Raw genomic sequence first — 26,705 nt, 5'->3', positions numbered from 1 at the left:
AACCCCAAATTGGATAAGTGCTAAAGCAGATGAACATTCACAAAGGATTTAAAATAAAAGCATACTAGAAGGTACCATCGCAGCCCACAGTTCTTCAGGAACAGGTTTACTGTCTCACAAAAACTGGTTTGAAAAACAAAAACAAAAAAGAAAAGAAAAAAAAAAATCACCATAGTGGGTAACAGACGGTTGAACATTAACTAGAACCAGAAGAACAGGTGTCAATTAGGGCTGTGCAATATGACCAAAATCTCATATCCCCATATAAACATTTCTTATCCCGATAATGATATATATCATAAAGATTTCACATTTTCTGTAAATTCAGTGAATCTTCGGCATCTTGACTTGTGTTTTCAGCTGGGTGTCATGTTCCTGGAGTTGAGTGTTTTGACCGATGCATGAAACTATATATTTTTAGACGTAAGTTCTAACGGCCGCCATTTTCTTTGTGAGAATTTATTACACGGCGTGTTGCGGGGAAAAGCTTGTTCTAACATTTGAGTCTAAGGTTTATTTTTTTACCACCTGATAGCTCTTTTTTGCTTCTCATTCGTAAACTCTCTCCATGCTCTTTCAACTGATACTTTCGTAGGTGGTTGAAGAAGTTTGCCGTGTTTGAGTCTGTGGTGGGGACCGGTTTGTGGCATCATTTGCATAGTACAGTTTTCTGGTCCGTGTCAGACTTTTCATTACCAAACCATGTCCATGCTACAGAGGTAGCCCCTCATTTGGAAATAAGGTTCTCGATTTGTTTTGACTGGTCCTTCTGTTTGGAGCTACCCGGTTCTTCCTCATCATTACTGGCCATGCTGGTATTCTCATGGTGACTATAAGTGCCATTTATAGTTACTTCATGTTTTTATTTGAGGTAATTTGTCCTGAAATTTGATGTTTGAGAATATTGTATTTTGTCATCATTTCAGTTTATTTGGAAAAATCTCAACAGGATCATGAGCTTTATTGTGAAAACAGACGCATAAAACAGTCACGTATCTGTCCATAGTGTGGTTATTTTAAATATAAGAGAAAGAGAGAACTTTGATAAATTAATATAGCCACTACAGTGACCATCAAAATGATGAAAAAATATTGCTGTAAACAGTGAATTTTGCGACACCACAAAATAAACAATAGCGTATAATATGAAACAATAGATGTTTAATATTGTCATATCGAACAGCCCTAGTGTCAATGTATACAACTTGAATGAACCTTAACTATCCTTCTAGTCACAAGAATTTTTTAAAGCCATGCCATTTACTGCACAACAGCAATCAGATGAACTCATCTGATTTTGGTAAATGACAGCAACCTGAAGTGGATATGCTAGCCTGGAGATTTAAAGTTGCAACTCTTAAACAGTGCACGTCTTGATCTGTGTGACTGTTGCTTGGCAGCCACCTCAGGACTGTTTACAGCTACTTATGTGACATTTCCAACTATTTATTGATAAACATCAATGAGCAACTGTGTTTAGAAACTGCAGCTTAGAAAAAGATCGAACATTTTCATACACGAAAAACTGAATATGTGCATCCAGTATAGTGCGTGAAGGAGGACTGTACTTGGGACAGTGAGGGGCATGACGTGCGACTGTGACAACATGGGTAATAGGTCGGATAGGAGGGACCTGCAAAAGGAAGAAATCTGTAACTAGTTGGCCCAAATTATTGCTGCAGTGGCAAATGGCTGCCTATGGATAACTTTTGAATCACGATTCATAGGCAATGGGACAGTGGAACCTGTGGTGGATGTGAAAATGGTTGAACGATACTGAGTTATTTCTGTTATTTTGTTTATCCAAATGCAGACAACAGGAATGAGTTGGTGTAACAAAGGCAACTCTGCATAATCAGATGAAAGTTTTTAACTAGTTGTTGAATATGTATTCTTACTCAGACGAACTTGTGGCACAGAATGAGCAAAATATAACATGTTGAATATGGGTCTGAGATACAACCCATTAATGAGTAATGTGTAATGAGTCTATATTATCCATGTTTACCAACTCACTTGAGTTAGTGTTACTGTATGTGCGTGATGTAATTTTCAGTTTTTATATGTTCACAACAAAAAGGACTGGATCCTTTTTGAGATTATTTTAAAGAAATTAAAAATTTCAACCTCAGTTGAGATCTTGCCAAACAGCAGACAAAAGTCTTCAAGCACTGGTCCAAATACAAACAAACCAACCATGTCTACATACCTGTGCAGCTTTTTCATCTGATGTGCTGGTGGCCTCTGTAGTATCTTTGACAAAGTAGTTGTCAATAATATCACTTTGCTTGTAGTCCTGGTGGCAAACCGAACACCGCATGACATTAACTAAAGACAGAAGAGAGAAAACAAGGAGAGACTGGGGTCAAAGAAAGTCAAACGTTCAAACACTGGACTGCAGATCAGGTCTTAAGCAAAACAAGTGATACTGGCTGATATTTAGGAAAAAAAAATGGAAACAAGCCAAAGCAGCAGTCACCATCAAGGACAGGCCCATATCCAATTTATGACCTGGCTTATTAAGCTAAGAAAAGTCCTGTTTCAAATAAAAGGGAATAATAACCGTCCTTCAGCAGACTGTCTTATAATTTCTTTTAGGTGAATTCCTGTTGTTATTATGAATTCTTGGCACACTGGAACATCCATGCCTATTCATGGAAGCTAATTGATTTAGTGCTTGTCTGCAGAAGATTCAATCTCATCATTCTTGGCATTTTATTAGCATATTAAATCACATGGCCAGAAAACAACGACTGTTCCACTTAATCATTTTATCTGGTTTTGTTAATGGAATTACTGCTATAATCAGATGCCAACAAATAATTAGTTCAGCACTTTCCCACACAATTTCTAAATCTAATATTAGTCACAAAATGAAACTTAAAATTAATTGGTGTAACAGAATACCCCTCCTCTACCTCATAAACCTATAAATCCCCCCACCCTCCCTCAAGCCAGCTGAGGTATAACCAGTGTAAACCGGTTTGAGCTGGTCTACACTGACTTGAACAGCATACGGCCGGTTTGTGTGAGCTCCAGCTGCATGAGTTGTTGTGTGATTGGTTGTGAGAACAGATGGACTAGAACTGTGTTGAGAAACCCACACAACCATACACAAAAGTACACACACAAAAACAAATGCACCACACTGATGTCACTTTGAACTGGACCTCAGCTCCACAACTCTATATATGCATAAACAAGTAGAAGCTTATTTTAAACTGGACAGGGCTCTCTGTCAAAAAAAAAAAAGAAAAGAAAAAGAAAAAGAAAATGCGAGGGGAAAATAAAGCTACAGCATGCTAAAACACACACAGGTTGATTCAACTAATTAAATTAATTATCCAAATCCAAAATTATCCTGCAGAAGTAACTTGCATTAGTAGACAACAACAGGTTAACCACAAGTGATCCAGGCAAAACAGATCCATACCAAGAAGATTAAGTCTGGGTATGAAGCAAAGCTGAGCTTAAAAGTCCACATCTAACTTTGTACATCAGATAAAGCATTACTCAGTAACACCGTCAGCTACTTTTGGATATTTCAGTAATTACATCTGCAAGAACCACTACAGCACAGTTCACAACTGTACTGCAGCCCTGACCCTCTGTCAGACTGCAGGTGCTAGCATGTTTTGGCAATGGTGCCATGCAGAGAGCATCGTCTACATGTGCACTGTCAGCAGGGGGCAGTGTTAAAAAAAATATTTTGGAACAACTTTTAATGTTGGCTCGTCTTGTGGTTTTGCTCAGAAGAGCAACAGAGAAGTCATAATGCACCAAGAACTTCTTTGCAGTGAAATGAAACCGAGCAAGAAAAAACACAGTCCACTGTAACCACTTTCTGATATGTGACTTTTGGCATTTTGGACCTCTTTAATATGAACTTTGCCATCATCGTTTTTCCTGGTTGTTTATTTTGTGTTATTTATTTTGAAGACTGCACTCAAGCACATTTGCATTGGCTGCATCCATCACTCTGGAGAGCCAAACACCTACAGACACAAATATAGTTCAGGTCAATTTACCCAACAAGGGTCTGAAATGCAAATGTCTGAAATTATTGGGTCTCATTACTGGGTTTGCCAGCTAACTAGTACATAGTCTGTATTGATATGAGACAACACTCCAGCACAGCCACCATCCTGTGTCCTGCCTCTTTAAAGCTGTATCCAGGCAGCTCACTCACCTAAACCGAGTATTTCCAGTAATGTGTGACCACATTTGAAACAGACCAGACTTTCTTGCTTTGTGCTGGATATGAGAGAGGAAAACTGTGGATACTATCCCAATCTGATTCTCCCAAACTTGTCTTATGTTCATGTGTGAAAAAAATTCATAATAAATTACAACAGCTATTACAGCCAACATTATAAATAAGAAGTATAAAGGTTCAGACACAAGAATGAATGAATGAATTCATCAGCATACTTATCTATTAACTTTCCCCACATTAGTGAATGTGACTTCGGAAATAAAATAAGAAGAAGACATGCCAAACCAATTACTCTTTTCTTTTACCCATTGCTTTGAATGAAACCAACCTCACCATTAAGCAAACTGGTGTTGACACTTATTACTATTGTTATTATAATAACAAATTCATAATAGATTTTGAAACTTTATGTTTAGGTTAACTGTATCAGACTGGAAGCATCTGTTTTCTTCCTGTATGCGTAATTTACTACAGCTACAGTTAAACTTGTAAAAACAAGGTGATCTGTTTTAAGCAAGTTTTGTCATTTAACAATATCTTGTACCACCGATTCTGAACTTTTAAAATCTCTACCCCTGCATATACTGTAACCTCTACATACAAGAGTGTTTGGACAGCATAACTACCCCTAAAAAGCAATGCCTAAATTAAAACTTTGATGTTTTATGACGTTTTTATAACAACACGCTTTTATTACAATACACTGATGTCAGCCTGCTAAATGTAAAAATAGTCATATTCATGAATCAGGCCCTATGGGTAACCCTGCGCACAAAAAGAGCAGATCTTAACAAATCACTGTGATAACAATAGACAACTGATTCATACAGATTCTGCATGACCTTTCATATGAGATAGTTTACTGATTACTTAATATGGTTTCTTGAAATTTTCTTTCAAGTTCAACTTTGACCTTCTGCGCAGACAATTAAGGTCAAATCCTTAGCTAACCTAGATACTCATGTCCCCCAAGGCTTAGTATATTCTTGTGAAGTTTGAAGGCGATCCATCAAGAACACTGGGTAAGAAATTTAACCAATTTTCACATTTGGTGTGATCTTGACCCAATTTAAATTAGCTCACGCTCTTATTGGCATCTACCATCAGACAAAATTTGAAAGTGAGTGGAAAAAAGAGGAAAACTGTATTCTTGACGGACTCACAGATGAACACTAAAAAAATAAAAATAAAAATAAAACTAAAAATCAATAAAAATCAATAAATAAAAAAAACCACTACAACAACAAAAAACCCTCTTCAGCTTTGATCTCTTTAAAAAACTGTTTTGATGCAATGTAATAACCTCAAAGTTTATAAAATATTTGGTTGTAGTAGTAAGAATTTTCCCTGTAACCACTGAGAGCAGAGAGTTTATTATCCATCACTGAACCTGGCTCAGTGCTGTAACTGGGGCTGAGGGGACATTTGTAATGTTTTATATATTAATATCACATGAATCAATGATTAAAATCTGGTTACTAAGAAACTTTTTACAGGATGCACCTCTTAAAGTGACAGTCGTCACTCTGAGACGTGCCTATACTGCACCACTGAACATGCACTTAAATCTCTCAATAGTTCCTCCTGTTCCTCCAGCAGAAAGACAGCAGAAGGAGCTAAAATAGGACCTCCCCCTAACAAAAAGGGTTCTAAGAACTGTAACCATTCCTAGTTCCTCCAATGCACAGACACAGAAATTTGTGTGTGTGTGTGTGTGTGTGTGTGTGTGTGTGTGTGTGTGTGTGTGTGGGGGGGGGGGGGGGGGGGGCACTTCCTCCACATGCTATAAAACCTTTTCTTAACACAAGGTCTAAAAGGCACCATATGTTAACAAGGGGAAGCAACCCTGCTTTGTTTTCCTAAACACCAGCCCAGGTATGACTGAGTGTGGCAGCTAGAGTCACAAAAGGAACATTCAAGACTGAAAATATAGAAGTCCCACTGAACAACAGTATATTCCCTGATGAGTGAGAGGCCATGTGATACAGAAGGCAATATTAGGGTCACTCCTAAAAACAGAACTTAGACAATGTGATATTAAAAATGACTCAAGAAAAAAAAAAAAAAAAAGAGCTTGGTGACAGGTATTGTAAGAGATAAAACTGTGCTCACATAGCTAAAGATAAATGAAGAATTATATGAGTATAACTTGTAAGGTCTTTTGGATGAAGCAAGAAATACAACACTTGTCTAGCGTAGACTGACAGGAAAGTGATTGGTTTAGTTATACACTCTATGGACAAAGGTATTGGACAACACTGTCGCCATAGGTTTGAATTTAGGTGTTTCAATCCCATTACCATGTATGTGTAAACTCATGGACCTAGCCAAGCAGTCTGGCTTTACAAGCATTTGTAAAAGAATGGGTCATTAAAAACATCACAGTGAGTTAAAGTGTGGTACTGTGTAGGGCTGCCACGATTAGTCGACTAGTCACGATTACGTCGACTATCAAAATCGTGACGACTGATTTAATAGTCGACGCGTCGTTTGAAGCTTTGTAAGATCACAAAAGACGCAGGAATGAGTAGTAGGATTTAAGAGTGTAATAACGGACTGAAACAGAAGAGGGCAGCACTGCATGTACAAGGATGCCAGCTGCCGTTAAACCCTGAAGAAGAAGTAGAAGAAGAAGAAGAAGAAGAAGAAGAAGAAGCAGCTGTGTCCAAGAATTCATAGCGCAGCCCAGCTCAGTTTCCAACGACGGCGGCAGCTAGTTAGTTTTAAAATTACTCTTATTATTCTTTCTGGGTCACAAAATAAACGTTGAACATATTTCCAGGCGAGAATGTAACTGTATAAACCTCAAATATCTGCTCAGTTTATCAAGACACCACATATTTTCAAAAACGCGCCGACGTTTTCGGAGACGTCAGTTACCCACTAGCTCGATAGCGAGCCGGGGGCTAGGCTCACTAGAGCCCGTGAGAACACCGGACTCCCGGCAAATCGTTTTCAAACCCACCGCCTCTTTCGCTACTGAGGTTAAACATACATAAGTCACTTAGATAACTTAAACATGTTATTGTTTGGCTTTTTTTTGTATTTTATTTGTTCCTGAGTAAATCGGTTTGGCTGAGATTAAAGTTATAGTTTTTACACAGCTGAATAAACGTCAAGCAGACAACTGATTATCAGAAGTGTGAGATGTTCGAGAATATACTCCAGTGTCCCGTTATATTTTAGATAACAAGGAGTTTATTAAACTTCATCGAAACAATCTGTAAATTTCATTAAAATTTAATAAACTATCATCTTGTCTTTATTTTTAGTTAAGACATACCTTAAACACATAAAGCTGTAAGCTAATGATAGTTATATAAGAGCAGATGCATGCTGGTGCAATATGCTGTACGTTTTACGTCCAATGGATGCATGATCTGATTAGTCGACTAATCGCAAAAATAATCGGTGACTAGTAGACTATCAAAATAATCGTTTGTGGCAGCCCTAGTACTGTGTGTTGATACTACCACTGCAACAGGTCAGTTTGTGACATTTCTTCCCTCCTAGACATTCCACAATCAGCTGTAAATGATATTATTGCAGAGTGGCAGGTTTTAGGAACCATGTTAACTTAACCAAAAAGAGAAAGGGGAAGACTGTAAAGTTACAGAGCAGGGTCATACAGTGCTGTGGTGCAAAGAAATCGCTACTCCTAAAGATTTGAACTGGCAGACTTTTAAACCTTGTCAGGCATTAACATCAGTACAAAAACTCTGCACTGGAGCTTCACAGCAAGGGCTTCCATGGCTGAGCAGCACTGGAGCTTCACAGCAAGGGATTCCATGGCTGAGCAGCACTGTGGGTGGCTCAATATTTTTTTTCCACACAGTGTATTTTGTTGCACAGTAAACTTCGGTAATTAGAGTAACTCATGGATGACCTTCAAATTCATATAAAAATCAGTCCAATCCAATAGGGTACCAGATAATCCATCCAACAAAATGTCATACAATGACAGAAAAGTCACACAGTTGTTAAATTCTTGACAGCCTGTGTATAGTTTGCTGTAGTAGCATGTTTACAGCTGTATACCAGCATATGGTGAGTTGTTAAAGTGTTAGTCTGGGAAGACCAGCCAACCCAGAGCCCTTGACAAGCTATAACATTTTTGCACCAAGGAAACTGTGTCTGAAGATTATTTCACTGCCATCCTCACATGCTGATTCGTGATTTTGGATAAAACCCAGCAGATGAAAAGCGAGTCTTGTCCATCAAGGTATCATTAGCCAGAGTCTACCAACACAAAGCCTGGTCTGCTTTCCTGTTTTCACTAAGCAGACATGGCACAGCTGCAGTTTTGATCAAAAGTCTAACTCTGCTCTCAGGATAAAGCTTTTGGTACACCAGCTGAAACGATCAGCCCAGGGGTGCTCTTGCTAAGCATCTGACAATCAGGCTTACCAAAAATCTATCAGAACCCAGGAGCCTACATTAGTCAGACTTTAGGATGCGTCCACTCTTACAGCTACAAAGGTAGCAAATATGGTGACAAGAAACACCTTCACTGCATCATTATGTTGCACCGCATTTACAGGACCTTATCTTGGAATTATGATTTTTACATCACATACTAAGTGAGCTAATCAGGGAAGATAAGGGAAAATAGCATTATCAAGAGAGCTAAATACATGAAAAGATAAATTCCACTTTGTAGCAGTCCCTGCAGTTGCATTTCAATGACAACTTAGCACTCACATGTCTATTGAGTGCTGTACACACGACAAACATTTGGGTTTCTAGAAATCAGAATACACGCGTATAAACATTTTCAACTCAATCTCTCTGCAGATGAATGCTTCTTTGTTACAAGTTGTAACCGAAGCCTCGATTATACTCGGATGCGGACACAGACACGGACATATGAAGACACCACGGTAGAGTAGTCATTCCTGTTATGCTTCTTATGCACAGAGTATGCAGTGGTGCATGAGAAGCAGCAGCCCACAGTATTGTGATCAGCATCCATCCTATGTTTTAGCTGCTGTCTACTGATAAGTATAGAAAGGAGCCTGCTGAAAGGAAGCGAGACCCCTGCATAGCCGCCGCCTTCTTGTAATTCAAGCGGTTTTAATTCGTGTTGCTTACTGCTGTTTCCCATGTTTGTTACGGTGGACATTATTAATTCGTGGCACTTAGGATTCTCACCACGGACAGACTGACTACCTACCCAACAACAAGCTCGTCGTTTTGAAAGGTCAAGAGTCAAAATAAGCAAACAGGTGCCACATGGTCCACTTCAATCGCGATCGTTTACCCTTCCAGGTGCTGAATCCCAAACTTCCGATGAACAGCGTTAACTGAGAACAGATGAGCGACCCAAAAAGCGGCGAGGCCTGCTTACTTGGGGATAAACTCACCTATGTGCGTGTCCGTTTGTCCGTGTGGTCCAGGAACCTGTACGCTTATCTGTCTGTCTGGTTGCGGGATACATTTCAGGCAAAAGGAATGCAGACAAGGAAGAAGTTTTGGTTCACAGTCTCGGCTCTGAAGACTTTGTTTACACACTGCGCACGTATCCAGTAAATTAATAGGAGTGGATACCGGCGTGGCCGCAGAAGCCGCGGGAGGGGGGGACATTTTAGCGGCGAGTCCACCGACAGGAGCATCCCCGACAGCTTCAGCCGCAGTCGGCTCTGCATTAGTGCTACTGGTCCCAGCCGGGCTAGCGCTACCGTTGGTTTCTCCTCCCGCACCAGCAGCCCCGCTGCTGCCGCTGCTACTGCTGCTGCTAACGTCTCCACCTTCACTGCTGGGTGTAGGAGCCTCGTTTGCGTTCTCACGGGGCTCGCCTTCTTCGTCCCCCTTTGTATTTGTTTCTATGACTATTACTGCATTATCGGTTTTCGTCTCTGGCGGCTCAGTATCTTGAAGTGAAGGCACGGAGTCCGACTTAGCAGACGTTTCCATATCCTCTTCGCCTTTGTTATCCGCCATCTTCCTTCCTCTTAGAACCGCTGCACATCCTGCGTAACTTCTCGAATCAGGAGTACGTGTGGACGTCATGACGTCGACGCCCCTTTGATTTTCTGCACACGTGATGCAATCTGGGATCTGTGCATGGGCTGAAACACTTTCCGAAAGAACTAAAAAGGCGTTAGTAGAGAAATACTATAAAGTAAATTAACAAACAAATGTAACAAATGTAAGTTTGTTGACAGCCGATATATATATATATATATCTATATCTATATATCTATATATATATATATATATATATATATATATATATATATATATATATATTCAATTCAATTCAATCTTTATTGGCAGACTACATGTCCATAAAAACAAGACAAGAAACACACACACACAACTCCCCCCCCCCCCCCCAACACACACACACAACACAAGGTATACCATTAAATATATGTATATAAATAAGTATATAAAGCATTTGTAAAAATATAAAACCATAATATACATAAAACACAATTACTTAAAATAAATCAATAAATACACAAACACTTTAACCAGTGCTTTCTGAGACTGGATGAGTAACGGGAACCACTCACTGTCGGATCTGTAAGTGCTAAAATTATACTGTTACTCGAACCATCCAGTCGTTCTCTAAAACTGAACATTAACTTTCTTAAAAGTGCTTTAAAAGTCCAGACACCCACAGCTACAAACATCTGACTGGCACTACCACTTCTAGGTATCCTGCAAAGGATTCTCATCGCATCATTATATGCAACATGCAGCTTCTGCATGCTACATTGTTTGTAGGATGACCACAAGGGGGCAGTATATAGCGGTGTGCAATACGCTTTAAACAAAGCCACTTTAACTGGAAGTATATATATAAAACACCCAGCACGCCCCTGCGGGCGGTTTATCCTTCAAGCTCGGGTCCTCTACCAGAGGCCTGGGAGCTTGAGGGTCCTGCGCAGTATCTTAGCTGTTCCCAGGACTGCGCTCTTCTGGACAGAGATCTCCGATGTTATTCCCGGGATCTGCTGGAGCCACTCGCCTAGCTTGGGAGTCACCGCACCTAGTGCTCCGATTACCACGGGGACCACCATTACCTTCACCCTCCACATCCTCTCGAGCTCATCTCTGAGCCCTTGGTATTTCTCCAGCTTCTCGTGTTCCTTCTTCCTGATATTGCTGTCATTCGGAATCACTACATCGATCACTACGGCCGTCTTCTTCTGTTTGTCTACCACCACTATGTCCGGTTGGTTAGCCACCACCATTTTGTCCGTCTGTATCTGGAAGTCCCACAGGATCTTAGCTCGGTCATTCTCCACCACCCTTGGGGGCATCTCCCATTTTGACCTCGGGACTTCTAGGTTATACTCGGCACAGATGTTCCTGTACACTATGCCGGCCACTTGGTTATGGCGTTCCATGTATGCCTTGCCTGCTAGCATCTTGCACCCTGCTGTTATGTGCTGGATTGTCTCTGGGGCATCTTTACACAGCCTGCACCTGGGGTCTTGCCTGGTGTGATAGACCCCAGCCTCTATGGATCTTGTACTCAGAGCTTGTTCTTGTGCTGCCATGATTAGTGCCTCTGTGCTGTCTTTCAGTCCAACTTTGTCCAGCCACTGGTAGGATTTCTGGATATCAGCCACCTCTATCTGCCGGTGGTACATACCGTGCAGGGGCCTGTCCTTCCATGATGGTTCCTCGTCTTCCTCCTCTTTCTTGGGTTTCTGCTGCCTGAGGTATTCACTGAGCACTCGGTCAGTTGGGGCCATCTTCCCAATGTATTCTTGGATGTTCGTTGTCTCATCCTGGACTGTGGTGCTGACACTCACCAGTCCCCGGCCCCCTTCCTTCCGCTTAGCGTACAGCCTCAGGGTGCTGGACTTGGGGTGAAACCCTCCATGCATGGTAAGGAGCTTTCTTGTCTTTATGTCAGTGGCTTCTATCTCCTCCTTTGGCCAGCCTATTACCCCAGCAGGGTACCTGATCACGGGCAGGGCGTACGTGTTGATGGCCCGGATCTTGTTCTTACCATTCAGCTGACTCCTCAGGACTTGCCTGACCCTCTGCAGGTACTTGGTGGTTGCAGCCTTTCTAGCGGCCTCTTCATGGTTCCCATTTGCCTGCGGGATCCCCAGGTACTTGTAACTGTCCTCTATGTCTGCAATGTTGCCTTCTGGTAGTTCAATCCCCTCAGTTCTGACTACCTTCCCTCTCTTTGTTACCATCCGACTACACTTCTCCAGTCCGAACGACATTCCAATGTCATTGCTGTATAGCCTGGTAGTGTGGATCAGTGAATCGATGTCTCGTTCACTCTTGGCATACAGCTTGATGTCATCCATGTACAGGAGGTGGCTGACAACTGCTCCATTCCGTAGTCGGTATCCGTAGCCAGTCTTGTTAATGATCTCACTGAGGGGGTTCAGGCCTATGCAGAACAGCAGTGGGGACAGAGCATCTCCTTGGTAGATCCCGCACTTGATGGTGACTTGTGTTATGGGCTTGGAGTTGGCCTCTAGTGTTGTACGCCACATCCCCATTGAGTTCCTGATGAAGGCTCTTAGGGTCCCATTGATCTTGTACAATTCTAGGCATTCCAGTATCCAGCTGTGGGGCATTGAGTCATAGGCCTTCTTGTAATCAATCCAGGCAGTGCACAGGTTGGTCAGTCTGGTCTTGCAGTCTCGGCTGACTGTTCTGTCTACCAGTAGCTGGTGTTTTGCACCTCTGGTATTCTTGCCAATTCCTTTCTGTGTCCCACTCATGTATTGACCCATGTGCCTGTTCATCTTAGCCGATATGATGCCTGACAGGAGCTTCCATGTAGTACTGAGGCAGGTTATTGGTCGGTAGTTGGAGGGGACCGGTCCCTTCTTGGGGTCCTTGGGGATCAGGACCGTCCGACCTTCGGTTAGCCATTCCGGGTGTCTCTCGTTAACTAGCAGCTGGTTCATTTGTGCTGCCAGACGCTCGTGGAGTGCAGTCAGCTTCTTTAGCCAGTAGGCGTGAACCATGTCGGGCCCTGGTGCTGTCCAACTCTTCATACTGGAGACCCTTTCTTGGATATCTGCCACTGTGATGGTTACTGGACCCTGTTCAGGGAGGTCGCTGTGGTCTGCCCTCAGATCCACTAGCCACTGAGCATTGCCATTATGGGTTGCGTCCTTCTCCCATATGCTCTTCCAGTATTGCTCCGTCTCCAGCCTTGGTGGTGCTGTTCTCTTATTATTGTTCCCTTGCCACTGAGAGTACACCTTTGCTGGTTCTGTGGAGAACAGCTGGTTTATTTTCCTGCCTTCTATCTCTCTGGTGTACCTCCTCAAGCGGCTGGCCAAGGCTGTGAGTCTTTGCTTGGCAGTTTCCAAGGCCTCAGGTATGGACAGCTTGCTGTATTTCTTATGCACCTTCTTTGTCGCACCTTTCTGCAACTCTGTTAGTTGGCTAACCTCCCTCCGTGCTACTTTGATCTTGCCCTCTAGCCTTCTTCTCCATGGAGGGTACTGCCCCTTGTGGCTGTTCAACTTGTAGCCAAGCATCTCACTGATCACTGCTGCCGTATTGTAGATCAGCCTGTGTCGGTAATAGTGGTTGTAGGTATTGTCCGTAATGCTGCATTAACATCATCTAGCAGACCTTCTGAGGGTACTTCACGTAATCTTGGTAACCGGCTACGGGAGATCCAGGTTTCAAGCTTGGCCATTATCCTATTTTTCAGGTCAGTTCCTCTCGCACTCAACGATCCTTCTCCTATCGCACTTGGGGCTATGTACACATATATATATATATATATATATGGACGATCTGATTTCCTCGTGTCAGCATTGTTCCCACATCATCATAATTAATGTTGTTCCAGGTTCAACATTGCAAGTGACCAATCACCTTCTTGTGACGTCATTCCTTTGCGACTTCGAAATACCCGCCTTCGAGTATTTCGCAATACAAGTGAAGAAGCGAAAAACCGCCGCCTGTCCGCCGAATTTGAAGTCAATTTAGGATACTTTCCTTTAATAAACGGTAAGCATTATACATATGTTCCTCACTTGGCTTGCTGTTTGTTTGCTAGCGATAGGCTACTTGACGACAGCATTAGCTAACCAGTGTTCTCTAGACCAGCGTTCCCCAACTTTTTGGGTGTTTCGTGGCCCGGGGGTTGGGTCAGGCAAAATTGCAGTAGCTTCCCTGATCATTTTACAAACATAAGTGAAGAGAATCTGGACTAAAAGGCCTAGACTTATGGTTGTGTGCTGAATCTATGAATCAAACTATCACCTGGAAACATAATTAACTGGTCCATAGCTGTGAAACTGGACATGAGTTCTTGATTCTATGGAGATTAACAGTAATCCAGAAATTTACAAATTTGTCCCAGGGACATCGCGTAGATGTTGTCCCTGGGACATCGCGTAGATGTTGTCCCTGGGACATCGCGTAAATGTTGTCCCTGGGACATCGCGTAAATGTTGTCCCTGGAACATCATGTAGAAGTTGCCCTGGGACATCGTGTAGATGTTGTCCCTGGGACATCATGTTAAAGTTGCCAGAGACATACCATATGAAAGTTTAGCTTCTTTTAGCCCCTGTTTGTTTTATATTATTTTATATATATATATTTTTTTAATATTATATTTAATATTTACATTGTATTGCAAAAAACCCCACAACAAGTTAAAATGAATTAATGAATATTGACTAATTAAACCTTCGTTATTTTTCCACCAGAAATGGACGACATAATTAGAAGAAGTGTTCTGAATGACGAAAAAAAAAGAACTGGAAAAGAGACACAACTTTGTGTGCATGTGTCACAATGCCAGGAGGACCCATTCAGTGTTGTGTTAGAAAAATTGAACTCATTAACCCTTCATGGACATTATAAATGTTTAAATGTTGCCTCAGGTAAAGACAGGAAAAGAGACTATTACAAATTCAACTGCATCAGAGCTGGGGGAAAAAGTCGAAACAGCTACAGAGCAGTGGGCTGTAAGGCCTATGTTTCATTTAAAGTACTCAAATGTTGGAAAGACCACACAGTCATCGTGCAGCGTACATATGATAAGCATGATGGGCATGATCCTTCGGACCCAAAAGACGCACATTTCAACAATATTTCCAGTGATTTGAGGAGGAAGATTGAGGAACTGCTTTCCCTTGGAACTAAGCCAGCCATCATACTAACCGAATGTCATAAATGGGCCAAAGAACATGGACACAGAGATCTTCACAACAGAGAGCATTTTGTCACACCACGTGACATTGACAGTGTTAGAACCTGCATGATGAGGAAGAAGCACTTTAACTGTGGAGACAGTCAAAGTGTACATACCTTACTTAATGGAAAACATCAAGAACATGTTCTCTTCTATCAACCATACACATCTGACCAAGAACTAATGATTGTTTTGCAGACACCTGTAATGAAATCAAACATGGAGAACTATGCAAAACAGTTAGTATTTGTTGACACCACGCACTGCGTTAACCAGTATTCATTTCCCTTATTCACACTTGTTGTAAGAGATGATCATGGGCATGGAGTCCCTGTGGCCTATGCTATTGTCAGCAACGAAAGTCAGAAAACCCTGGAAACTGTTCTTGGAATAGTTTGTGAGCATTTCCCAACTTCCCCGAGGTAAATAATACATTGACAGCTATTGATTTTGAAATAATTCCTTTTCAAAAAAGTTATAACATGCCAGAATCTAATGCTATAGCTGCAGCATGGGCTGCAAAAAACTTTCCTTTCCAGTTGTTAAAGTTATTCCTATAGGCTGTATGCAGTATTTTATATATCTACTTGTGAGTTGAAATGTTTAATTTGGCATTGAAGTGGTGCTTTGAGATAGCAAAAACATTTTCATACTGTTTAATCTCATTTAGTGTTTTCTTTTTTTCTGTAGAGCATTTATGGTTGACAAAGACTTTGCGGAAATAAATGCTTTGCAGAAGGTTTTTCCAGAGTCAGCTATCCTTCTATGCTGGTACCATGTCTTGCAGGTAAACCACATTGTTTTCTTTTCACGTTGTCTAAGATGCACCTGAAACACATTTTTACAACAGGGTCCTGTTGTAATGATTTGCCTCATTGTGATATTCACCTACTCAGGTTAATGAATATAAAGGGATAAAATGTTGAGTGACTATGTCCATCCATTTAAGACCACAGTGCACTCATCTTCTGGTGGCTGCTTCCCAAAGCTCTTTTTGACATTTAAAAATATGTTTGCCTGGTTGATTTCTGTAATGCACAGGTCCTCTTGTCCAGTGAGTGACAAAGTTATTTTTGGACGTCAGCTTTCTTTTATGCTTTTTGTACAGCTGCTCCTCTGTCTCTCTCTCCAGATTAACTTTTTTTCTCTTACATTCACAGGCTGTTAATCGATGGCTTTCAAAATCAGAGTCCGGGGTCCATGGGCTTTCTAACACCCAAAAGAGAAATGAAATCATTTCTTTCTTTTGTAAGCTGAAAGCTTGCACATCTGTAAGTGTAATTTGTCTATTTCACATTTTGATTTCTTGATTACACTAAGAGCATAATAACTTTCAGTTGCTAAAAAAAGTTACAGAGAGATACAAAATAGATTTTTGAAACAATTTCTAAAACTGGCTTCTTATCTTGCTTATCAAAACAAGTACTTAAGCTGTGCAGACCATCATTGTGTCACCCACTGTGCAGTAGAACTTGTGAGTGGGATTCTTTCACAGACAGATGCTGAAACCAAATATGCTTATAGGTTTAGTGTTCCTTCTTAGCCATTGTAAGGGAAGAAATAATTGCTTCTTAATACAAAAACACGACATATTATTAATAACTTAAAATTCTTAATGTTATTCAATAAAAGGAAAAGGGCTTCAATACATAATATTAAAGATTTCAATAGGTCTGTTAAATGGATTGAAATATATTCTGTTGCATCCAATTCTCTTAGGAGGACGACTTTAAAGCCACATCAGCAGAGTTCTGCCAGACATTTAAGCAATACCCTTTGGTGTGCCAGTATTTTCAGAAGCACTGGGAAGGCATTGGCCACATGTGGTGTGACTACGGCCGTCGCTTCAGTCATGCTCGTTCTGAAACAAACAATGTGATTGAAAGGTATGATTTATTATTTTGACCTCATTCAATTGTATTGCTGAAAAAAAGATATTATGCTTTAATCCAAGAGGCTAAACTGAGTAGGTTTGTCATGTCATTGCCAGAACAGGTTTTAGGCAAATCCTTTAAATTCTAGCAGCGTTTTTTATGTTATCACAACAAAAAACAGAGTAGGTGGATTTGCCTAAATCAGCTAAACCGGCACAGAGCATTCCTTTATAAAAGACGTGTGCAATAGGTATTCCAATTTTTAAAAAAATAATACAGTCTTGATTAAAACTTTAAATTCCTTCAATTACAGTTACTAATCATTTCAAATAACTGTTTTTCAGATTTTTCCACCGCCTGAAATACCAGTTTTTATCTGGCTACAAGAATAGGCGTCTGGATGATCTGATTGAAGTGCTCCTAGGGAAGGCCGACGACTACTTGTCAGTCATAAAAACCCTGCAAGATGTGGGCCGCATGAAAAACAGGTTTGCTGACACCTTGTCTCAAGTTTCAGACTCTGCTTCAAGACTGATGGAAAGTGGTTGGGCTCTTAAAATTACAGTCAAGAACAGCCATGGAGTTAATGCATATCAAGTCCCATCTGAGTCAAGAGAAGACATGGTGTATGACGTCTGCCCTGTTGAGTCCTACTGCAACTGTACATATGGCTTACGAGGACTTCTTTGCAAGCATCTAGTGTTACTTGCAAAATTAGCAGAGGCTGACAATGACATCTATCCAAACATGGAAACAGACATTTCTACCTTGGCAAGAATTGCAGTGAAAGAAAGGCATTACTTTGTACACTGTGAGGACTTGAAAGTGATAAAAATGCCAAGTTTGTTTGGAAATCTGTGTTTTTTTGCATCGGCTGCAACACTTCAGTGCACTTGTTGTACGTTCTCTCACTATAACACATGTGCTTGCCTGAAGGTGGCTTGTAGCCATTTTAAAAAAATGAAAAACTCTCTGAAAAGTCCTCTATCAACTTTGAATGACACTCCTGTAGTTGAAAGCACAGACAAAAAATGCACAGAAGATGCAGTTGGAAAACTAAATGCTGTTTTAGACACAGTTAAACAGTGGGCATTCATTCCAGAGGGTATTACTCCAATGATAGATGAACTGCATACAAATGTCTTAAAAACAAAACAAGTAGGCAAAAGTATATGCCAGTACGAAATAAAGACGACAGAGAATGCACGCAAAATTAGGCCATTGTATTCTAGCAAGAAACGTTCGGCCAGCATCGACATTCCAACAGTCTGTGAAAATGAATGTGAACAGTCGATAACCACTGAAAGAGAGACATCCTCTGGAGAAAATGAAAACCTTTTGGAATACAAAACAAAAAAGAGAAGAGTTAAAGCTAAGTATATGCACAAGTAGACTTTTGTGTGACATTTCAAAGGGACTGCATCCATTACTTCTGTTTATTGAAACCTAAAGCTGAATAGCTGTCTTAACTTTCTGCCAAGGAACAGTTGAAAAGAAATTGTTTGGTCTCTCAAGCAGTTGTTATTTATGTGTGTTATTCATTACTTTGGCTTGGTTGCTGTTTTTGATACAAATTCATCTGTGCCCATTGTAATATTTTCATATGTTACTATTTTTATATTGCTATGCATTATAAATAAAGGATTACTTATTACTATTAAAGGTCTGCATTTGTAATTGTTGGTATTATTTATAAAATATGCGCTCTTAAGTTTTTTGCTCCATAAAACGATACCTGTCACTTTTTGGACATAGAGTATCAGCTGTTGAGAATCCTGGCTCATACAAAATAGAAGTAAAAGGTTTCAACATCCAGCCTTTTTATGATTAAATACAAAGTGTAATAACAGAGTTATTGGGGTGTGATTTTGTTAATAGTTAGTCTTAAGTATAAGTTTAATAGTAATGAGTAAGAAAATATAGCCAGAATAATGGAATGAGACTAACACCTGACCTCACACTGAGATTTGGTATGAAGTGGCATGTTTGTGCTAATGCTGACATTGGGGCTCAGAGTTCCTCTGTGTGTATATATTTGTGAACGTTAACTTGGCTAATGTCCAAGGGTTTGACTGCTTTCCTGTTGGATTGTATCACAAAGAACAGGGATAAGAGCACCAGTGGCCGTGCACACCCTCATCTCTCTCCTTCACCCGATCATTAGTGTTGGAAACCGGCATTAGCTCAGAGTAGATTAGACTTCAGTATAGTGCAAGTGATTTGATTTTATGATTATTTGATTCAGTTTTTTCTGTGTTCAAGCTCAATTACTTTAATAAAATATGTTGAATTCAAACAAATAAATAAACAAATAAACTGTGGACATTACCCTTTTAAACCTTTCTGAAACAAGACAGGTAAAAACCAGTGTATAAAAGTTTACATAGGTATAAATAGCTCTAACACTTTACTCCAGCCTGGCGTCCACACATGTGGACATCACATTTTGGGTTATTTAGACCAAAATACTAAATCTTGATCAACAAGTGCCTGATATACAGTTATGAGGACATTATACTGCAACTGTTCTATCGAAATTTCAAATTAATGTCCTCATATGTGGCTCTCATTTTTCTCAGAAACAAAAATTAGGTAAAAAAAACAAAACCTGGTAATTCTTTCTTTTTACATTCATCGGGTTCCAATCGGCCCAAATATCAAAGAGAAATTAAAAATGCATGCCATGGAAGATTTCGGGTCTTAGGGGGTTAAAATGACCAGACCCCTCCGGCCTGTTTTCCAGGCCACTAAATTAAACCCAGTCAATTACCAATTGAACAGAATAAAAACCTACGAGGTCCACTAATAGTCCAAAAGTCCAAATCTTTAATAGAAAAGACAGGCAGAACTCAAACAAACAATAATCCAAACGAGGAGCATATATACACACTGGAAAGTAAATAATTATAAGTTATTAAATCAGACTAATTAAATACAGTAAAACTAATAAGGGAAGATGAACACACGGGAAATAAAAATAACAGTGTAAACATACCAAAACTCAAAATAAAACAGGAAAGCTACTACAAACCGAGTGTGACACAATTACATTCATATTGAAACATATGTGATAATTTTCTTTCTTTGTAGCATTTTTAAGATATGTGTTAGAACAGTCATTATGCTGTTTGGATTAGGAACCAATCATTTTTGCCAAATAGTTAACACAAACTTAGAACAACAATGAACAATTTTCAAGATTCTGATTTACAGAACAAACAAAAGTCACAAAAGGTTTCATTATTTAAGAAACAAGATCAAGTTTTTCACACAGGAATGAAATGACAGAATCCAGTGCAGCGGGGCCAAAGGTGTGTGTCAGCAAACTGAAGGTTGAGGAATCAGTCAGCTCATGTTTAAGATTGTGTTGGATTTTGAGAAGAGTCTGTCTGTTATTAGAAAGTAAGATTAACAATGTTACACCAATAACCCAAATACGGGGAAATGACAAATAATACCAAAAAAGATACAACTTTCATATTGTTTTACTAACTTACTTTGTCATATCAGCACTTGAATGGTCGATGCCTTTACAGACCATGTCTGTTGTGACATCGCAGGCCAATCTTCCGGCAAACCCGAGGGCTAGCTCCCCAGCCTCCTCTTCACTCAGAACACTAAACACTGTTACTTTAGTTTTGGCCTTCTTAGGCCTGTCAAGAATCATTGCGGGCAGTTTGGCTTTACGGCCCTAAAAAAGAAAAAGTGCAAACACCAAAAGAGCAGAGAGAGACACACACACGCGCACAAAGTTAAATGCTTTTGTTTACATGGTGTAATTGTGTATATGTTGCAGCAAATGCACAATTTCCAGCCACATTGTCACTTCATTGATACGAGTAACCCGGATTTATTTCAGGTGACATCAAAATCACGAAATGTATACCTACCCCAATCAAACCTCTGAAAACATGAACTGACATGTTCTCTGCGTTGATTCTGCGCTTGATCTCGTCTTCTGTTATTGTGTAGGTTTTCTTTTTTGAGCTTGGTACAGATAAGCGACCATGCACTCTGTAAACTGTACTAGTTCCTTCTGAATCAGTTTGGAATTCTGTATCTGCATCGATCCTGTCAACATCATCAGCAGCAGCATTATCTGTACTCAGACTTGTGCCGTATACTTCTGTTTCTTTTTCTTTGTCTTCAGTCTGTGTACCTTCATCTCTGACTGTCAGTCTTCCTATCTCACTGTTACTTGTCGATTTGCTGCAGATGTTCTCTCCCTTAGGAACTTTTCCTTTGTCATTCGCTGCCTGATGCTTTCCCTGATGACATTCTTCACTGGCTACTTCTATTGCTCCTCCTGTATAGCCACCCACTATGCTGCACAACTCCTTTCCCTCTGCTGTGCTGCACTGTGCTGTTACATAAAGAAGAATGATATAAACAGCACTATATCAATTTAATTGTGAAGAGAAATCCCCACAATACGACACAGTTATGTCTAAAATAGTTTTGTGTAAAAACTGGATCTTGAAACGTCCACTTTAATTACACAGTCCTGGTGTGCAAAGGCAAAATTACGAAAAAAAAATTCACTTTAAACATTTTTGGACATTGTTTAGTTATATTGTGACTTACTCTCACAGAAGATACAGATGCCACAAACAGACTTTGAACAACGCATGTGCTTGTATGCACCACATTTCTGGCACTGCACCTGTGAATTAAAAAAAAAAAAAAGAAGAAGAAATAAACAAACAAAAAACAAATGAACAAAGTCCATTAAATAAACAATCTATATGGCTAAGGACATGTCATAGTGTACCCGGTCTTTGGCTGCAATCACACACCAGCACTGACTGCACTTCCTAGTTCGATCTGCAAAATATAATTTGTTTAAGTACAAGTTACATTTTCCAATGTTAGAGAAAAAGAAGGCAGCTAATTTTATCTTTACCTATTGAGGAAAATAAGTAGTGGCAAAGTCGGGACCTGAGCTTTGTGATTTCAGTGTTGTACTCCTCCACTTGTGTTTTACCGTCAATGAGAGATTGGGCAAACTAATAATTGACGAAGAAAAAAAAAAAAAAAAAAGAACAAAAAGAATTAGATTAACAAAGAAATGTTTGTTTGTTTTTAACCCCCCCCCCCTCCCCCCCGAGAAAAAAAAAAACAGAGCAACCAAAGCAAAGCATTACTGCTGAAATGGTTCAATCTACAAAAAAAATTGAGATTTTACCATCCTGCCTCTAAGGCTTTAAAAACTGAATAGGCAAAAATGTAAACATTACTTATATAGGTTAAAGCTATAGTTTTCAGTACCATTATGACATGCACTCCACATGAGTTCCCATCCTGTTGATGTGGGTGGCTCACATGTGACAAGGTCCACTCTCCAGCGCAGCCTCTTGCTGAAGCAAATGAGCTGAGAGATCGCAGTTATTACAAATAAAAAGCATATAGAGAAATCAATAACCACGTTCGGTAATGCTTTCAATTAAATTAAATATGTTATGTTAAATATGTTAATTAATTACCTCCAGTTTTTCAACACCGCACTTTTTCTGACCTCCGACTCGCCAAATGAATTCATATAGACTATGGTCCTCTTGGGTATGTCACAAAACTGTTTTGTAAAAAGATGGATATGGTAGGCTTGGGCCTTGAGAATTCCTAATGAGGGACACTGAAAAGTATCATGCACTAGAGAGAGTGCAAAATCTGTGCAACTTACAAACAAGGTCCAGTGGCTGCCGTTTTCCAGACAGGCTCCAATCAATTTCTCATACATCTGAAAGATGTTTTTCTGGAAATAAAAATAATGTGACAAGTATGTTTTTCTGTCAAGAATGACACTGCAAAACTGCAAAAGCTTGTCAGGTGAGACTTGTAATTAATTCTGCAGATACACAAACATATAGAAAGTGTCATTTTTGGTTTACATTAATTAATTTCTATAGTGTGTACAAAACAAATCAAGACCACAGACTCAACACGCACCACTCAATTTTTGGTGTTCTTTATCAGTTGGCCAAGACAGAAATGTTTTAATCTGTGTGCATTGCTTTTGAACAAGTCTTTACACAGAAAAGGTTTCAGAAAGGTATTTTTCAGGTTCTTCTGACAAGGCTTCAATTTTGGAAAATGCTGTTTGTTTATAGTGGCAACTTATAAACCCTTTGTGATAAGAACATAGTTACCACAGTCCAAGTCATACCTTCAAAAAGTATGCACTTTGTGCTCTTGTGGACCCATCCAAAATTTTTCCAGTGATTTGGCTTGGTATTGGATAAATGTGAGGGAAATTCTATAAAAATAACATAAATACACCTATGTTTTCAAATACATTACAAAAAACGTAAACATGCTATGTCATTATGATCAAACAAGCTTTTCAACATACCTCACACTGCAAATAGATTAGGCCATCTATTACCTTATAAAACAAATAAATAAATACATATAAATAAAAACAGAACTAAGGAACACGATTCATTAAGTAAATTGTACAATAAAGTGTATTTAAAGCAGAATTTAACATTAGTTTTATGACAACATAAAAGGATTTTTATGTCAAGAGGTACCTCATCTGAAATGTTAGTCTGGTCAAACAGGGATTTCAAACTTGAAATACCAATAGAGTTTGGTCCAGCTACTCCCACAAGGTAATCTGTGAGAAAGCATATGCTGTAGTCAACAGATATCATTTTCTTTTTGCATGCTGCAACCATCATCCATTTCAGTCTTCTAGGAGCTTTGTCTGGTTGTAGTTCTTTTTTCTCCTCCTCTCCCCTCATCTATTAATTAAATTGTTTTCTGACCTTCCTAACTGTTTCCGACCTGTCTTCCCAATGTGATGTTTAAGCAATATATGTATGGTCAGAAGGGGGTGAAATTTTCATTGCAGTTGTACGTGTAACATTGCATGTGATAATAAAAGGCTTGATTGGTTGATTATTCAACATGAGTTGACATTTACCTGACATTGTGAAGGAGTCACAGTTTCTGTAAGGGTGTAAGAACATAACATGTGGATTTGTTACACTTCTTTTTCACAAGTTAATAACAATCAATAATTTTCATTCCATTATTTACAAGCTATCACACGATGTCCCTGGGACAACATTTACACGATGTCCCAGGGACAACATCTACACGATGTCCCAGGGACAACATTTACACGATGTCCCAGGGACAACAATTACACGATGTCCCAGGGACAACATCTACACGATGTCCCAGGGACAACATTTACACGATGTCCCAGGGACAACATTTACACGATGTCCCAGGGACAACATCTACACGATGTCCCAGGGACAACATTTACACGATGTCCCAGGGACAACAATTACACGATGTCCCAGGGACAACATTTACACAATGTCCCAGGGACAACATTTACGCGATGTCCCTGGGACAACATTTACGCGATGTACCAGGACAAATTTGTAAATTTCTGGATTACTGTTAATCTCCATAGAATCAAGAACTCATGTCCAGTTTCACAGCTATGGACCAGTTAATTATGTTTCCAGGTGATAGTTTGATTCATAGATTCAGCACACACTTCTTCACTTGTATTTCGAAATAATCGAAGGCGGGTATTTCGAAGTCGCAAAGGAATGACGTCACAAGAAGGTGATTGGTCACTTGCAATGTTGAACCTGGAACAACATTAATTATGATGATGTGGGAACAATGCTGACACGAGGAAATCAGATCGTCCCTTTCCGAAAGAACTAAAAAGGCGTTAGTAGAGAAATACTATAAAGTAAATTAACAAACAAATGTAAGTTTGTTGACAGCCGATATATATATATATATATATATATATATGTATATATAAAAAAAACAAAACACCCAGCACGCCCCTGCGGGCGGTTTATCCTTCAAGCTCGGGTCCTCTACCAGAGGCCTGGGAGCTTGAGGGTCCTGCGCAGTATCTTAGCTGTTCCCAGGACTGCGCTCTTCTGGACAGAGATCTCCGATGTTATTCCCGGGATCTGCTGGAGCCACTCGCCTAGCTTGGGAGTCACCGCACCTAGTGCTCCGATTACCACGGGGACCACCGTTACCTTCACCCTCCACATCCTCTCGAGCTCTTCTCTGAGCCCTTGGTATTTCTCCAGCTTCTCGTGTTCCTTCTTCCTGATATTGCTGTCATTCGGAATCACTACATCGATCACTACGGCCGTCTTCTTCTGTTTGTCTACCACCACTATGTCCGGTTGGTTAGCCACCACCATTTTGTCCGTCTGTATCTGGAAGTCCCACAGGATCTTAGCTCGGTCATTCTCCACCACCCTTGGGGGCATCTCCCATTTTGACCTCGGGACTTCTAGGTTATACTCGGCACAGATGTTCCTGTACACTATGCCGGCCACTTGGTTATGGCGTTCCATGTATGCCTTGCCTGCTAGCATCTTGCACCCTGCTGTTATGTGCTGGATTGTCTCTGGGGCATCTTTACACAGCCTGCACCTGGGGTCTTGCCTGGTGTGATAGACCCCAGCCTCTATGGATCTTGTGCTCAGAGCTTGTTCTTGTGCTGCCATGATTAGTGCTTCTGTGCTGTCTTTCAGTCCAGCTTTGTCCAGCCACTGGTAGGATTTCTGGATATCAGCCACCTCCTCTATCTGCCGGTGGTACATACCGTGCAGGGGCCTGTCCTTCCATGATGGTTCCTCGTCTCCCTCCTCTTTCTTGGGTTTCTGCTGCCTGAGGTATTCACTGAGCACTCGGTCAGTTGGGGCCATCTTCCCAATGTATTCTTGGATGTTCGTTGTCTCATCCTGGACTGTGGTGCTGACACTCACCAGTCCCCGGCCCCCTTCCTTCCGCTTAGCGTACAGCCTCAGGGTGCTGGATTTGGGGTGAAACCCTCCATGCATGGTAAGGAGCTTTCTTGTCTTTATGTCAGTGGCTTCTATAATAATAATAATAATAATAATAATGGATACTTTATTGATCCCCATGGGGAAATTACTTGCTTTTCTCTGCATTTGACCCATTCACTCTGTGAAGCAGTGGGCAGCCCACTAAGCAGGCGCCCGGGGAGCAGTGTGTAGGGACGGTACCTTGCTCAGGGGTACCTCAGGGTAGCCGTTAAGTGGATTCGAACCGCCGACCTTCCGATCATGGGGCGACCACTTTACCTACTGAGCTATCCCTGCCCTATCTCCTCCTTTGGCCAGCCTATTACCCCAGCAGGGTACCTGATCACGGGCAGGGCGTACGTGTTGATGGCCCGGATCTTGTTCTTACCATTCAGCTGACTCCTCAGGACTTGCCTGACCCTCTGCAGGTACTTGGTGGTTGCAGCTTTTCTAGCGGCCTCTTCATGGTTCCCATTCGCCTGTGGGATCCCCAAGTACTTGTAACTGTCCTCTATGTCTGCAATGTTGCCTTCTGGTAGTTCAATCCCCTCAGTTCTGACTACCTTCCCTCTCTTTGTTACCATCCGACTACACTTCTCCAGTCCGAACGACATTCCAATGTCATTGCTGTATAGCCTGG

The 26,705-nt window shown here is 40.6% G+C and overlaps 3 protein-coding genes across 5 annotated transcripts in view; 1 reads left to right on the top strand and 2 right to left on the bottom strand.

Moving 5' to 3' along the window:
- The window catches only part of trim33 (tripartite motif containing 33), a 33,089-nt gene extending 22,864 nt beyond the window's left edge, over positions 1-10,225 (bottom strand). The window contains exons 1-2 of one of the 2 annotated variants that reach the window (XM_085344281.1): positions 9,580-10,225; positions 2,210-2,328 (exon numbers count right to left, since the gene is read on the bottom strand). In XM_085344281.1, coding sequence (XP_085200407.1) covers positions 2,210-2,328; positions 9,580-10,225 — 765 coding nt within the window. The remainder of the gene's footprint in view (positions 1-2,209; positions 2,329-9,579) is intronic. The other variant, XM_085344282.1, reaches the window with a different exon arrangement.
- A 4,655-nt stretch (positions 10,226-14,880) lies between these two features.
- Positions 14,881-18,749, top strand: LOC146610698 (uncharacterized). Of its 2 annotated transcripts, XM_085345221.1 has the most exons (5): positions 14,881-15,788; positions 16,057-16,153; positions 16,527-16,637; positions 17,086-17,252; positions 17,585-18,749. In XM_085345221.1, the coding sequence occupies exons 1-5, from the start codon at positions 14,881-14,883 to the stop codon at positions 18,630-18,632; spliced, it is 2,331 nt and encodes a 776-aa protein (XP_085201347.1). In that variant the 3' UTR covers positions 18,633-18,749. The 2 variants fall into 2 exon arrangements, with proteins under 2 accessions (XP_085201347.1, XP_085201348.1); XM_085345222.1 differs by lacking the exon at positions 14,881-15,788 and having other exon boundaries at positions 15,837-16,153.
- A 1,735-nt stretch (positions 18,750-20,484) lies between these two features.
- LOC146610697 (uncharacterized) lies at positions 20,485-24,136 on the bottom strand. The gene is made up of 12 exons (XM_085344091.1): positions 23,771-24,136; positions 23,590-23,622; positions 23,404-23,493; positions 22,921-22,992; positions 22,724-22,812; positions 22,509-22,611; positions 22,144-22,246; positions 22,012-22,064; positions 21,825-21,903; positions 21,131-21,603; positions 20,738-20,931; positions 20,485-20,629 (listed from the first exon to the last, which is right to left on the bottom strand). Exons 1-12 carry the CDS (start codon positions 23,981-23,983, stop codon positions 20,485-20,487), a joined length of 1,647 nt encoding a protein of 548 aa, XP_085200217.1. The 5' UTR covers positions 23,984-24,136.
- Positions 24,137-26,705: the final 2,569 nt, after the last annotated feature.

Source organism: Diplotaxodon limnothrissa, linkage group LG20 (assembly GCF_057381915.1).
Source record: "Diplotaxodon limnothrissa isolate DT_005_m linkage group LG20, D_limnothrissa_male_GT1.1, whole genome shotgun sequence".
In the NCBI taxonomy this organism is placed as follows: domain Eukaryota; kingdom Metazoa; phylum Chordata; class Actinopteri; order Cichliformes; family Cichlidae; genus Diplotaxodon; species Diplotaxodon limnothrissa.
This window is presented reverse-complemented; position numbering and strand designations above follow the sequence as displayed.

Bases quoted from the DNA above. Each gene is read 5' to 3' on its own strand.
- LOC146610698 (XM_085345221.1), top strand. From the start codon at position 14,881: ATGGACGACATAATTAGAAGAAGTGTTCTGAATGACGAAAAAAAAAGA. The intron at 16,638-17,085 runs GTAAGTGTAATT...CAATTCTCTTAG, and splicing joins AGCTGAAAGCTTGCACATCT to GAGGACGACTTTAAAGCCAC. The intron at 17,253-17,584 runs GTATGATTTATT...ACTGTTTTTCAG, and splicing joins ACAAACAATGTGATTGAAAG to ATTTTTCCACCGCCTGAAAT.
- LOC146610697 (XM_085344091.1), bottom strand. From the start codon at position 23,983: ATGAGGGGAGAGGAGGAGAAAAAAGAACTACAACCAGACAAAGCTCCT. The intron at 22,065-22,143 runs GTAAAGATAAAA...TATATTTTGCAG, and splicing joins CTACTTATTTTCCTCAATAG to ATCGAACTAGGAAGTGCAGT. The intron at 21,904-22,011 runs GTACACTATGAC...TTTAATTCACAG, and splicing joins TGATTGCAGCCAAAGACCGG to GTGCAGTGCCAGAAATGTGG.